Here is a 15721-nt window from a genome sequence, read left to right as displayed (position 1 = left end):
TACGTACAGTTGCGGACCTGCGCCTTTTTCGCCGAGCCCTGAAGGCCCATCTATTCCGTGCGGCCGGCCTGGCGTAGTTTGATTATGTTTTAGTGGGGGTTTTGTATGGGGTGTTTTTAGAACAGGCCTGTTATTTAATTTGATTTTAGCACAGAAACTATTTATTTATTATTGTGGTTTTTAGTATCGCCTGTTCACCACCCTGAGTCCCGTAAGGGAGATAGGGCGGTATATAAATTTAATAAATAAATAAATAAATAAATAAACTAAGAGCACCCTCTCTTTAAAGTACATTGTGTAATATTCCAGCAGGGAGCATCCGCTGTGTGTGTGTGCGCGCGCGCGCGCACGCGTATCAAAAAAAGTCAGGCTGATGGCTGCAGCACTGTAATCAAGTTTTTGTACATGTGTTGACTTCACATGCACATACAAAGGGTGGGGAGCAACAATCACACTGCTGCAACCATCTTCTTGACTTTTTTGAGTCTCTCCCAGTGAATGCTGCTGATTGCAACTCATGTGGAAGTCCTTATGTGTACCCAAAGGATTCTTATTATTGCAGTTTACCTGCTGAAAACAGGCTGTTCATTGATGTCATAGTGCAAATGATACTGTAGCAGGGAATGGTGTTTACCACTTCTCAAATCTTGAAATATATGCACAAAACTGTGTACAGAGCTTAATTGGTTTTATAAAACAATTTGAAAATAAGACACCACAAAGCATATCATTCTGTAAAACTGTATTTGTTCTAGTGTTTCAATAATAAATGAGATCTTTCAGACTATTTTTTTTTTACCTTCCAGTTTTATTAGAATTTTAAATTGTTCACATTAAGCATCTGTATCCACACTGGGCCATTTTAAAAGAACTTGTTTAAAATTATGTACCTCATTGATATAATTTCTTCATAATCACTCACAAGATCTGATAAATTAAATTTGTGCCTAATGGTCAAAATTTGTTTTGCAACTTGATTTCGCATCTAAAAAAACATAGTAAAAAAAAAAGCATAAGTTTTCGGTAAAATTTAATCAACATGAGTTTAAGCCAGAAACATCATTTATTTAGATGTTGAGGAGTCCTTGGTGCTCTCTGAGCTTGACTGTTTTCTTACAGAAGTTTCATTACCCAAACTAGGTAACATCATCAGTGTTAGCACTGATGGGCTTTAAACCATCATACTAGCACTGATTATGTTACCTAGTTTGGGTAATGAAACGTCTGCAAGAAAAAAGCAAGCTAAGAGAGTGCCAAGGATCTCTCATTTCAATCCTGAACTACAAATATTATCCTTTATTAGTATTTAGATGTTGTTAATGCTTTGGAAGTGCCAACAGAAACCAATATATTTACATTGAATTATCTAGTACAGGCATTGCTTGAAGCAGTTAGGTTGAGTAAACATTTTGTTGCTATGGAAAAAGGTATGTAAAAAGGTGCATGCTGCCCTTGAGGATCAAACCATATACATTTATTTATTTATTTATTTATTTATTTATTAAATTTATATACCGCCCTATCTCCCTTGCGGGACTCAGGGCGGTGAACAGGCGATACTAAAAACCACGGTAATAAATAGTTTGTTTTAAAATCGAATTAAATAACGGGCCTGTTCTAAAAACACACCCGTAAAAAAACCCCCACTGAAACATAATCAAGCTACGCCAGGCCGGCCGCACGGAATAGATGGGCCTTCAGGGCTCGGCGAAAAAGGCGCAGGTCCGCAACTGTACGTAGGTCGGGGGGTAGGTCATTCCAGAGGGCAGGAGCTGCCACAGAGAAGGCTCTCCCCCTGGGGGTCGCCAGCCGGCATTGTCTGGCCGACGGCACTCTAAGGAGCTAATGATGCCATTATATGATGGCATCAGAGTTACTAATTTTTGTCTGGATCTGATCAAATCCTATATAAGGAAACAGATTTTTAGAACAAAAATGTTTGTTTTTAGGGGGAAATATAAATTTTATTTCATTATATTTGTTAGCAAAATCCTTCCCCTCTATATTATGTCAGAAATTAAATGAGTTTGTGAGCAAGAATAACCACCTATAAGTAGGATTTTGTTCAATTCACTCATGCACCTTTTCTGCTCTTAAAAGTAGACCTCAAAGTAGGCTTTATAATTATATTTATTAAAATTAAATTAGTAAAATAAAGTAATACCTCATTAGAAGCAATAATTTGCTACATTTTCAATTTTCCAGAACATTCCATTGCTAGACCGAATGTTCGAAAAACAATGCAAGATAAGAAATGAATTTCAGTATAAATTATATTGTGCTTTTATTATTTATTCAGTACAATATATTCAGTACAATACAATTTGTACTGAAATTTAGGGAATGACAGGAATGGAGGAATTCTTGCATTGGGCCAGTATCGCTTAATTAATCCTTACATGCAAGATAATTACTTGAGATAAAGAAATCAAAACACCTTATTATGTGTAAGATATAATAAGTCTGTATATAGTTCTAATTGGAACATGCAGTTATGTGCAAGGTTTGTAATTGTATTAAAATACCCATGTTCAAGTGAGATTCTACTCAATAGTATATTTAACATATAATGTAACAAGCATTCTGTATGGTTAAGCACAGTTCTGTCCTTTTCCTACTTCCTTTTAATCTGTATATTTATGATACAAATTTTCAAACAGGAAAAAGAAATCTATTGGCTTTAATTTAGGCTTATGATATGATCTTTATTTGAAATACCCCTTAATGTACTGTTTTAAATATTCTTTAATAATTAACTATAAGAAGAGTAAGTTCTAATGTTTGGATATTAGTTGCTTTATTTTTCTCAGCCTCAGCGAAATGGCTTACCCATTAGAAAAGGCATAAAGAAAAGACTGGTCAGATATTTAATTTTTAAAAAATTGACACACTTATGTGAATTATTAGAATTTCAAATAATTGGACTAAGGCAGTGGTGTCAAACTGCCAGCCTGCGAGCCAGATGCATCATGCCAAAACCGCGCCCACCCCATTGCCGGCAATGGAAAAAAAGTTGCAATACGTCATGACACATCACATGACATTGCGAGTTTGACACCCCTGGACTAAGGTAATAGAGTTTCCCTCTTTTCTGTAATTTAAACTTTTTAAAAGAAACAGATACTAGTCTCCTTGTTTTTCTTTTGGTTTTCTAAATTTGTTAAATACAGTACAGTATATAGCTTTATCATTTTTTATTATTTTCAGTTATTGAATAATTTGACTCGTAATCATTTTTTAAAACCTAGGATTTATGTCATATCTTCACCAGTGGATCTCAGTACATTTGCCAATAAAAAATACCCCCTCTAGTAATTAACTTGAAAAAATAAACATATTTGGAAAAATAATTAACCCTATTCTTCAGGCTGATTTGGCTATATTAAGAATGCAGTGAATGACCTCTGCTGTTCTTGATAGGTAATTTTTGAAAACAGCATATAACTTTGTTGCAATACATTTCCCCTTAACCTTGACTGTTTGGGCAGATTGCAGTGACAAAGTTTATAGAATCAGAATTAGAATTAGAATTAAAGATCATATTAACTTTAGACAAAAATATAATAGTATCCTGTTATTTTTAGATAAAAACTAAATGTACAATTTTAAAACTAATTATTTAAATTAATTTTAAATACAGTATTTAAAAACAGAAGTATTTTCTATTATGGCTTTATGTAGTCCATTGTTTGGTCTATGATCAATGGCTGACATAATAAATTTGTACTATGTTGTACTAAATTAAAGCAAAAAATGCGAGTCTTTATATGAATAGGAATTAATTCTTATTTACAAGATTTAGACAAATGTATTTTACACTGTTCAATATTCAGCTTTTGTATTAATAATATAACTACAATGCATTATTCTAAGCAATTTTTATATTGATATAGCACTGTAACATTTTATTTCTGTTCCACATGGTTTATGTATGGATTTAAACCTCTCTGAGGTTGATGTTATTACAGCAATTATATCTGAAGCAGCATATAATTCAGAAAAATATACTATATAACAGAGTTTAGAGGACTCTTTCTATGGAGGGACAATTGAAAGAATCCTGTCATGTTGTATTATTGTGTGGTTTGAAAGTATTACTGTTTCAGATAGAAAGGCTTTGTGCAGAGAGTGATGAGGATGGCAGAAAAGATTCTTGGATGTTCACTTCCTTCTATTCAGGACATGGCATATAAGCACTGCTTGACCAGAGGCCGCACTATTATCATGGAGGCTGCACATCCTCTCCATAACCGGTTTTCTTTGTTACCTTCTGGGAGGAGGCTTCATGCTAGATAGTTGTTCTGCTTCATGTTAGATAGTTGTTCTGTTCTAGTTGTTCTGCTTCAGATGAAGCAGAACAACTAGATTCTGTAATAGCTTTGTACAATAAAGTATCAACCCTGTTAACTCTCAAGACTCATTTTTCTGCTATGTATTCAAAATGGACTGTGATTAATATATATAAGTATATAAGTGTATATGTATGTATATATACTGCATATGTAAATATGTGTGCATGTATGTGTATGGTTATATATTTATTTGAGAGCGGGCATCGGAATTTAATTTTTTAAGGTGCGCCAGTGTATTCATAGAAAAAAGTGACAATAAAGGTTAACTTATCTTAAAACAACTGTCCTTAAGTTTCATAGAAATTGAATACTACATTGTTTTATTTTCAATGCAGTAAGCAGTTTCCAACCATTCATTTTCTAATATATTAAAACTGTCATACCATCCTAACGAAGTTGGCAGAACTACTTCTTTGTGCAGAAATAGGATCCATATCTGTCATAAACATGTCTTTTTCCAATTGGCCTCCATGTTCCTGAAAGAAGAAATGGATTGTTTTTATCAATTAAAAGTAACACTAAACTGTTCGGCCAAACAAAAGATAAGTTGCCATAATTATATTCTACTTCTTGTAAGACATAGATTCTTGTGGTCTTAAGTAGCAATTACTTAGCATTTAGAGTAGTACTTTCTATTTATTTCATACAGTTATATCTACATTTTCCTATAGAAATCTAATATTTTAGTACCTCGTTTTTTGCTGCTATATAATTTAAGTATTTAAAAATGTCCCACCACTTGTAAATCATGTAACTCTTATGACACTTCTTAATGTGAGGATTGAATATAGAATGTATAGTGTAAGTAACATGTGCAAGATGTAGCAAAAATAAGCAAAAGGAACCTATGTTGATCCATGAGAAAAACTGAATTTGTAAAAAGCTAAGCCCTGGGTCTATCAATCACAAAGTCATTTCATGGAATTTTGTTGGCATTATATGGAGTGGTTTCCCTTTACCTTTTTCTGTTTTTTTTTTCAATTCCCCAATGCTTACCTATCACTGTGATTCTTTTAAATGCTCAGCTATGTATGTGTTGATGCACCTGTACAAAGCCATAATCAGAAACCTTCCAAAGAAACATGCAGTGTACCTAGATGTGGCTCCCAGATTTCCCTCACTGCTATAGCATCATTGAGAACCTGGCCAACATCAACTAGCTTAGGCATTGGAAGAGGTGAAAGTGGAAAATTGTGTAAATGCATAGTGCAAATTTAAACTTCAATATTTGTTCTTAAAGTAAAATACCTGAAAAATTGTGTCTGGAATTTCTTTGTCAAAGAGAGGAATCTGCTGAAAACAGTAGAAGCCCAACTGTCCTAAATTCCTAAACTGTAACAGCCGGAAACGTTTGCAATTTTGAATATCTTCTGCAGTAACAAAGTTAAATTCTTCTTGCAGTTGTTCAAGGCGAAAGTGTTTTGAATCACTTTTCTCCTGAGACTGTGCATACTATTAGAAAATAACAAATATAAATTGGGATAATTTTGCTAAATATAATCAATAAATACAAAAACTTTATTGCTATGAACATTGTTCATATGCAGAAGAGGAGAAAATGTAATTAAATCTGCAAAAACTTTGCCACTAAATAAGCATAAAGAGAGCTAAAGTGTTTTGGAAAAACAAAATTATTCAGAAAATAACTGACTTTTAATTTCTTTTAAAAAGTTAGGTATATATGTATGGAAATAGTAGAACTGTTGCTAAAATGCTATGAAAACTTTTGTTGGCAAACAGAAGTCAGCTTCTAAAAGTAGTCAAGAAGATGCATCTAGGAATTCAAAGCAAGATACACTGTTATACTGTTTCTGTCTGGAGAACCATGTAACTGTTATAGTTAATAGATATCTATACTTCAAATAAGTATTCATCCTTCCATTTAATTTATTTTATAGACACCTAACATACAAACTAATCACTACAAAGTATTTTGAGAGTTAATTCCATGTCAGATTATATGAACAAGTGCTTCCACACCAGTCCTGTGTCTATTGCCAATCAATTTCAATTGTCCTGTATTATGAGAGAGAGAAAAATTCCTTCTGTATCTGCTCATACTGTAAGATTTTGTTTTGTCAGATATATATAAACTCTACTTGTGCTCTCATATTTGTTAAGGAGGAATCAAAGCTACATTGAAACAAGCTGGATAAAAGAATAAAATACAGTCTAAACTTGGTTCTTATACAATTAATAAATAAGCTATAGAATCATAAAGAGTTAAAAAGGAATAACATATACAAACTTTCTAGTTATCAAAAATTATTACAAAATCCTGATTTAGTTTCTTGATCGGTGTTTCTAAGTATTTAATTTATTATTTAGAATAAATAATACATAATAAATAAATAAATAAATAAATATAAATAAATAAAAAGAAGATTCTATTCTTTAAGGTTTATTACACAGTTTCTTTCAGAAAATTTGAAACTTCATTACAGAAATTTCATCATTACCATAATTAACTCAAACAAATCTGAGTAGTAAGGATCATTTGGGTCAATATTTATGTCTTTTGCCCAGTCAACTAGTTTCTGGATATCAGAATGCCACCAAATTCCTGTTCCTTTTCCTGAAGTGATGTTCCTTGGTACACTAAAAAAAATGTAATATGAAATAACAGTCTCATTATGATGCCATAATGGGGGGAAAGGGACGATTGCAAAAGAATATAGATTTATTTTAACATTTTAAAATAGTCACTGCATATGAACTGCAAGATGTATTCCAGGACTTTCAATCATACAGTCAGAGCTACTAATTTAAGGATGTAGAAACAGGCCTTAAATCATAAGAGTGTGGAAAAGACCTTTGAAAGAAGTCAACAGGGTTATAAACCTGAAGTGTGGGCTACTGGGTGCAAAATTGTGCTGCACTCAAAATAATTTAAGACAGTAATCATTTTGGGGAATAAAAGTGTGTACCTCTTAGTTTTGGGCAAGATCTAAATTTATGGTTTTAGGAAAACTTTGTAGCAATAATAGCTATGATAATAAGCTGAATATGTACAGTATATTGGATTGGGAATATCAGTCTGTTCTCATTCTGAGGAGAAGCTGTGATCTAGACTCTGGTATAAGCCCAAAACGGGGAAATTTCATGTCGGGCCCAGCCTAAGGTACAATGATGGCTATTAAGCATAAAGCAAAGCAACAAATGACATGCTTACAACTGGCCATCTATTGGAATTCATTGTTGAAATGTATACTGCTCACAAAAATAAAGGGAACGCAAACTCCTTCAGTTCCATGTTAAAATGTTCCCTTTATTTTTGTGAGCAGTATATTTCTATGCAACAACTACAGTAGTATTCAGCCAGTAGATGGCAGTATTTGAAAGTTTGGATTTATGGTATGTGCTCTTTTGTTCTTAGTAGAGTTTCTTGTTTCCTGTTACAGTTATATAGTAAAGCACATGGTGATTGTACTCTTTGTTTGTTCTGTATGGGGCTTTATATAAACAGAATTTCTAACAGGTTATGGACCAGAGACTGCATCCAGCATGCAGCAGCAGCATAAACAGCCAAGTCATAGGCAACTACAGCAAATAAAAGCAAGAATTTCTAACACCATCCGTGATAGATTCCTAGCTAGTTATCTGGAGAAAGGTTATGCCATATCAAAAAGATTGGTAATACGTGTCATCTATGTCCAGGATCTATGCAGCACCAAAACTTAATGCCAACATTTTCCCACTTTCCGAGCAAAACCTGAAATGTATTACAGAAAGTCTTAGCTTACCAACTACTCATTCTGTGATGGTTTGAATTTATAATGGCACTGAAAATAAAGACTGATGGCTGGCCCTTGAAGTCCCATGATTGCGATTCAGGTGCTTGTCAAACCATGCATATTCACAATGATTGCAATGTCCCATAGTCATGTGATCACTATTTACAAAGTCAGTGAGGAAGTTAGTAAGAATTGCAAGTCTCAGTGACATGACATCAATTTAACAATCTGCAGTGATCTGATTAATCACTGCAACTAGAACTGGCATTATAAGTCAGTGCGATAATGTAACATCACACTTAGTAACTGCATTGTTTAACAGAGTTGGCAGTCCCTATTGTGATTGGTGAGTGAGAACTATCTGTATTTATATCCATTTCATGCCTCCTCCATGCCTATTTAATTGAATTGAGTCATAAGAAACTATGAATTTTCAGAATTCCAATAAAATAAATAATATAATAAAATGCTTCTTGGAATGGGGGGTAAGGGACTTGTAGAAATAGCTAGGCATGGCCATGCTAAGCCAAAGCCTGCAATTTGTAATTATCTCAAACTGAAGTGCAGAAGTAACATAGATATATGCAATTAGATTAGCTTCATTCTATCAGTCTTGTTTCAAGATAATAATTCAAATGATTACTGAGGCAAAAATAAAAATAGGTATTTCCTCAATTTATGAAAATACACAATCTATCTCTAGCATGAATTAGAACTCATAGATCCCTTGCAAGACAAGGGAAAAAGATACATGGCATGGCAGTTTATAGATTGCAAAAAAATAAAAATTAGATTGTATAGATATTTTTTTACAAAAGCAAATTAAAAATATAAATAAATACTTTAAAATCTGCCAAGCAAATAACTAACAATGAAACTAATCCATAAATATTACCACCTGTTGGAAGAAATATATGCATGTTGAAAAGTAGGAGCCAAAGGAATTCCCTTGTCATTAACTGTCCAAGATAAAGAATAAATTAATTTTCCTGATGTCATAATACATAATTCTTCTGTTTGATTTTCACCAAGAAAAAAAGTAACATCTGCAATATAAACATAACCCAAACAAACATTATTGCAACACCAGACTTTCATTTCACTTTAAATGCCACACAACCTCACTGGGGCATGTAACTTTAGGTGCTAACTTCTGAGACTAACAAACAGACTGCTCACTTTCTAATGACAAATCTATGGATCTTAAAATTATAGCCAAATGAATTACAATAAAATCGATCTGATCGATAAAAATAGGTATAAGAGCATCTGCTTTTAAATGGTTCAGATAAGCAAAGATTCTTTATCTCACCACTCATAGCCTTATAATCTGTTCCAACACATTTGAAATATACATCAGCTAGCAATGAAAAAATGAGGATCACTAATTTACTAATTTTTCTTCTTGGCACACATGATCATTTGAGATATATTACTAAAAATAATGGCAATAAAAAAACAAATAATTTCAAAAGAAGGACTTTGAAAATAATTTTAAATAATTTAGAAAAAAAATGTTACATTTGGAAAGGGTTACAAGCATTTTTTTTAAAAAACATATCTGAACCCAAAGATATTATGCTTGTTTTCAGTCTTAAGAGGTTTATAGCAATGCCAGCCTTTCATGGAAGCTGCTTCTTCTCCATTGCATGACATGGTCATTCTAGGATACAGTGCAAAGCTGCAGCATCTCTATAAGAAGCCCAGAGTCGCTATGAATGAACAAGTTATTTTTACCAATAAAAGAAAGAAAAGGCAAAAATCAGAGACATCTTTTTCAAAATTATACTTAATCTTTTTCGACTTCTAAATTTAATACCAAATACTTTTTTCTTTTGCTTTGTTTAGTATTTAAATTTTGGAGAAAAAAACTCACAGTGAAACTGAAAATCTGCCTTGTAAAAATATGCAGCGAAACAGAACTGAAACTGTAGAGAACTACAGTTATCTAAGTAATTTGAAGAAATATTATTGTAGTAACTTAACTGCTTCCCACTGCTCCAGCTGAAGGTTTAACTTGTTGTTCACAGCTAAACTCTACTTCATCCAAAACGTCCTTGCTTTTCAAAATACAGTTATTAGGAAGAGGTAAGTACACTTTGGTCAGCAACATGTTTTTATTTGACTCCATAATCTACAATATAATATATCATATAATATAAAGCATTCTGTGTCAAAGAAGAATTGAAATTAATTAACCAAAGTAAAAAGAAGAAAAAGCCACAATAAAAAGTCCCAGATATTTTATATAGATAACCTGTAAGGTTAATATTATAAATATATGTATCTAGACCTAAAAGATTATTTTTCATGGGTTGCTTCTACATAAGCAGAGATAATCTAGTATTATGAGTAAGTTTTGGGAAAGATCAAGGTTCCTATCTTCCCAGTTTGCTGAATAGTTTTGGGCCATTTGTTTTCCCTCATTCCAAACTATGTCATGGGAGAGGAGGGTTCTTGTTATGAAGAATAAAATTAGAAAAGATTGCCATGTACCGTATATTAAGTTCTAAAAAAAAAATAGAATAGTCAGAGAAAGAAAGCAAAATAAAATGCAATCAATAATACATAAATAATATCTAGGGCCAATCACTTTTTCAGACAGAGGGCAGCATTACATGATTTTACACACTATAGTGAAGGCACAATGTTGTTGTAAATACTAAAAAATTAAAATGTAATCAAAATCAAACTTTTGAAATTACGTATTAACAAAAAAATGCACAGGACATAGCTATTTCATGAGATTCTGCCTTTGGGGGGGATTATTGTTTATTTTGGAGATTGGTGGATACCATTTAAGGAGACCACAAACATTGTAATGTCAAACTCCAACGTACATTTGCAAAAGAACAACGGACCTAATATCCTGGAATGTATAGGTTGCTATCACAGCACATTATATTTTCAAACATTATGGAGCATACAGTAAGTTCATTCAACAAACATGTCGACTACATGCTCATTCCAAGATAAAATAGTTAAATATAAAAAATTCCCTAAAAATAATAGGAACAGAACAACTTCCAATTAGATGAAGGTTTTGTAAAGAGAAGATGATTAGATTTTCTATGGAATCATTTGCATCTGCATAGATACCTCTAGCTGAAGGGATTCAGACCAGTTTAAAATCTGAATTCTAAAATGTTGTTGAAATATAACTTTAAAATCATCACGCAGAGAAAACTCTGGAGTGCAAGAGACCAATTTATTATTGTAATATATTTTAATAAAATATTTCTCCATTTTGACCTTTTCTCTTCGCTTCTGTTCTTCTCTAAAAATAAACAAATTACAGTTAATATTTTATTTAACCATACTGTCAGACAAAAAAAACTACACATTAATTTCTTCAGAAAAAAAATGAAGCATGCATTTATAGGTAGTCCTCAACTTACGACCACAATTGAGCCCAAAATTTATGTTGCTAAGTGAGAAATTTGTTAAATGAATTTTGCCCCATTTTACAATTCTTGTTGCCACATTTGTTAAGTGAATCACTGCAGTTAGTAACATGGTTCTTAAGTGAATCTGGCTTCACCATTGACTTTGCTTGTCAGAAGGTCATAAAAGGTGATCACATGATCCCAGGACAGTGCAACCGTCATAAATATGAACCAGTTGTCAAGCATCCAAATGTAAATCACATGAGCATGGGGATGCTGCAACAGTCATAAGTGAGAAAAATGGTCATTAGTCACTTTGTTCAGTGCTGTTGTAACTTTGAATGGTCCCTAAGTGAACTGTTGTAAATCAAGGATTACCTGTATACATTTGCTAGACTGAGGTTCTGAGCATTAAAACAATGTGTAGAATGTTAGTGTTACAATGTATTCCAATTAAAAATAATAGTTAAGGTTTAAATTTTCACTCCAAATTTCAACCCAATATTGGCACAGGAACATGTTGGTCATCCTATTGGATTATCTGTACCCAGATATTGACAGGAGAGTGTGATTTAGTTAACATTCCTGATTTTGATACATGTAGTCCTCAGATTATGATAGCAATTGGGACCAGGATTGCCATCACTAAGTGATGCAGTTGAAAAGTACAATGTCATGTGACTGCATTGCTTAGTGATGCAATCCTGGGCAATCCCAGTTGCTATTGTAATCTCAAAACACACCGATCATTAAGCAGAAAGAGGCAAGAATCCCAGATAAAGATGAATCAGGCTGCAGCAAGGGTGGAAGGTTGCTACAGGGGAAAGTCTGGGAGGGCCAGCAGAGGCTGCAGGTGAGGTTGGCAGAGAACTTACCCTGGTGGGAGAAAAAGCAGAAATGACTTACATGAGTGACTTGCAACCTTCCCTGCCAAATTCCCCACTGACTTTGCTTATAGGAAGCTGGCAGGGAAGGTTGAAAATGGCGATCAAGTGACCACGGTGTTATATTTGTGAGTTGGGCACTGAGTACCCAGATTAGAATCACGTAAATACAGGGGTGCTGTGATGGCCTGCACTTCAGAGATTAGTCTATGTTTTCAACATTGCTGTCACTTTGAACAATTACTGAACAAATGGACATAAGCTGAGGACTACTTGAACTATTAACCACAGTCTTCTTCTAGAGAGCTTGAATAAACTTCAGTTCTGCTGGGCTGCTCTGGGTGCTATCAGAAGGTGATACCAAGAAGGACCTATTCTATAGAAGAGTGTAATGTAAAGTGGGGTAGAGGAGGAAGAAGAAGCCATTTTATTTACATATGCCAAAGGATATGCCTCCATTTTTTAAAAATAAAATAGCCATTGAAAATTAAAACAAAGTGGGGAAAAAATGTGGAACTCACAGTGGGCATAATTTTGCTGGTGTTATTTCTGATATAAAGGTCATATGAGGGATGAAAAATGCTTTCTTTCCTTCTCCAAGGTTTGTTAAAGATTGAGAGGTACAAACTGAGTCCAAAGAATCCTAGAATTCAATATTAATATTTTATTGTAATCAATATTCTCTCAGACAATATCTGCATTTGTATTGCTTTTTTCAAATGTATTTTACACAAATTTATACACAGATTTACTGAACTCACAATATTTTATTGTTCTTTTTCTTACCTTTTCATCATCTTCTGATATTTTGGCCAGATATTCATCCAATTCAGAATAATGTGTTTGCCTTGAATATGAAAAATATATGAAAAATAAAAAATAGACATTCAGGAGTGCACAGTCAAAAGTTGATGTCCAAGTTATATACTGCTTTCTCCCTTCATTTTCAATAAGGAAGGAGAATGCAATTAAGAATGGAAAAGTGGGGAGAGTCTTTTCACCGTCCTTCATACCCATGGTAATCAACTGCAGCCTCTAATGATAATTTTGCATTTAAAAATGCCAGCTATCAAGAGAAAGAAGCACCCGAGTCCAAGGTAAAATATAAATTTGATTAATTATTTAATACCATCATGAAATTATAGTCTGGGAAGCAGCAGTGTATGATTAACATATTGCTGCTGTCACCCCAGGCTGTAAATAATTTTAAGGCCACAAGGTTATGGCATTTGGTGATAGCACACAGCCTATTCACTTCTATAAAATTCTGCGTGCCACATCACATTCTATCAATAAACCATTGCATTTTCCACTAATGTTTCAGAGCCCCCAAATTTAACTCTCCGTGGCCTATTCATAACTATACTTTAATGCAAAATGAGGAAATCTGAATCCTCCACTTCCTCCAATTTATCATTCAATGGTATTTTTAATTTTTAGTATTTTACTTGACCTTTTCCCTTTCAACACCGCTGTGAGATCGATTAGCCCAGAGCAACCCAATTAGTTGGACAGAACATGACTCTCCCTATTCCTTGTCCATCATCTTAAATAGCACCGCTTTGGCTCTATCAATTCTCTCAATCTTTCTACTGTATATCTGGGAAGGGCACTTAAAACTCAGAAGTATTTGATTAAAAGTGGTTTGCTATTCTATCTAAATCAACATACTACAATTAGTATTAATTATGGCTTATAAAATTAAATTATGAAACAACCCATACATTAAACCATAATATTCAGAAACACCTTCAATATTCAAATACCATATAAATAAAAAATAGCAGGTATTTATAATCTGTTTCTATTGAGCTTTCCAGAAATTTATTTCTTCATTTTATTAGGCAAATGCAGATTTTATGTCTTCTAAAGTTCTTCTTTGTTAATGTTGATTTTTTTTCAAGATAATTGAATATTGCTTGAACGTTGCCATTGCCGTGATATTATTTTTTATAGAAATTTAATGCACTATTTCTAATTGTATTGTGATTGCCTTATACATTTACCTTTGAAATTGCAGCTTTATAGTTGTACTGGTAAAAGCTTGTTGTTTACGTAAAGTCTTCATCTGTTTCCACATTTTCAGCATACTTTGTATTAAAGAATAATCTCGTTGTTGTTCCTTTTCATATAATATTTTAGTATTTCTTTTTTAGAATGAATATGTGGAAGAAAAAAAAATACAAAATTAAGTGAAAATTCTACTTTTTAAAGGCAGAATAAAAGCTAACATTAAATTCTCCTGTTTGGAATGCAAATACACAAAAATTCTTTTCTTATATACTTATACAAAGGGAGTGTATCTTGTGAAAAGGGAGATACATCGCAAAAAATAAGATATTTAACAATCATATTGTTTAATTAACATTTTGAATTTCCACCACACTTGAATTTTCAACATTCAAACACAAATCATGAGGTTTATTTAATATTAAAATTAATATTAGTGGTACTTCCAGGAAAGTAACGGTGGATTGAAGGTGATGGCAATGGAATGAGGAGCTGGCAAATGGCTCAGTGCCTCAAAATGCCTCTCTGGATAAAAGGGAAGACCTGAGATTGCCTAGTATTCCATACGAAGGCTCCTCATGAGGAAAGAGTAAAACAGTGTTCTCCAGTGATTTATAGAGCTCTAGGAATTGAGGAAAGATCAGCTTTGCCCTACTCATGGTTCAATTTTTATTTTTTTTTAATGAACAGCAAAAGGAGGATTAGAATGTTGATTATGGAAAGCTATAAACAGACTAAGAGGATAGATGGATTGGAAATAAGATTTTGAAATTAATTATAAGAATCCTTCCGGTGAGCTGTTTAAAATCCTATTAAAATATATGAAGAATTTGAATCTAAATAAAAGAAGTCTTCCCATGGAAAAATATGCATTAGAAAAAAGCATAAGAGGAGACTGGAGGCAACCAGAAGAAATTGTTGTTTTTTAACCATTTTAACCATTTAGTCATGTCCGACTTGTGGTGACTTTATAGGCAAGTGCTTTCCATGCTACTTTGTCAAACACAGCTTCTTTCAATTGTTGTATGTTCAACTTTGCATCAGATTTGATGTTATCAAGCCAGTGTGTTCTTTGCTTACACCTTCTTCTTTGTCCTAGCATCATTGCTTTCTCCAATGAATGTGCACACATAACATGGCCAAAGTAAATCAGTCATAGTCTTATGATTTTAGCTTCTAGTGATGAGTCTGGTATTATTTAATACCTCTCTGTTAGTTACTCTGGCTGTCCATGGTATATGCAGTAATTTGACCCAGCACCACAGTTCAAAGGCATTCATTTTTCTTTGATCAGCCATTCTTAGTGTCCAACTCACACCCATACATCAATATAGGGAAGATTATTGCTCTAACTA

General features: G+C 33.2%; 1 protein-coding gene across 1 annotated transcript in view; it reads right to left on the bottom strand.

The window, feature by feature from the left end:
- Window positions 1-15721, bottom strand: part of CC2D2B (coiled-coil and C2 domain containing 2B) — a 76261-nt gene that overhangs the window by 44131 nt on the left and 16409 nt on the right. The window contains exons 10-19 of the mRNA XM_029283119.1: window positions 14363-14503; window positions 13143-13203; window positions 12878-12999; window positions 11186-11363; window positions 10073-10220; window positions 8985-9132; window positions 6812-6950; window positions 5601-5804; window positions 4736-4828; window positions 891-985 (exon numbers count right to left, since the gene is read on the bottom strand). Of these exons, the coding sequence (XP_029138952.1) occupies window positions 891-985; window positions 4736-4828; window positions 5601-5804; window positions 6812-6950; window positions 8985-9132; window positions 10073-10220; window positions 11186-11363; window positions 12878-12999; window positions 13143-13203; window positions 14363-14503 (1329 nt within the window). The remainder of the gene's footprint in view (window positions 1-890; window positions 986-4735; window positions 4829-5600; window positions 5805-6811; window positions 6951-8984; window positions 9133-10072; window positions 10221-11185; window positions 11364-12877; window positions 13000-13142; window positions 13204-14362; window positions 14504-15721) is intronic.

This window comes from Protobothrops mucrosquamatus, unplaced genomic scaffold, assembly GCF_001527695.2.
Source record: "Protobothrops mucrosquamatus isolate PMUCROS unplaced genomic scaffold, P.Mucros_1.0 scaffold_41, whole genome shotgun sequence".
Lineage (NCBI taxonomy): Eukaryota > Metazoa > Chordata > Lepidosauria > Squamata > Viperidae > Protobothrops > Protobothrops mucrosquamatus.
Note: the sequence above shows the minus strand (reverse complement) of the source record. Positions and strands in the feature narration are given on the sequence as shown.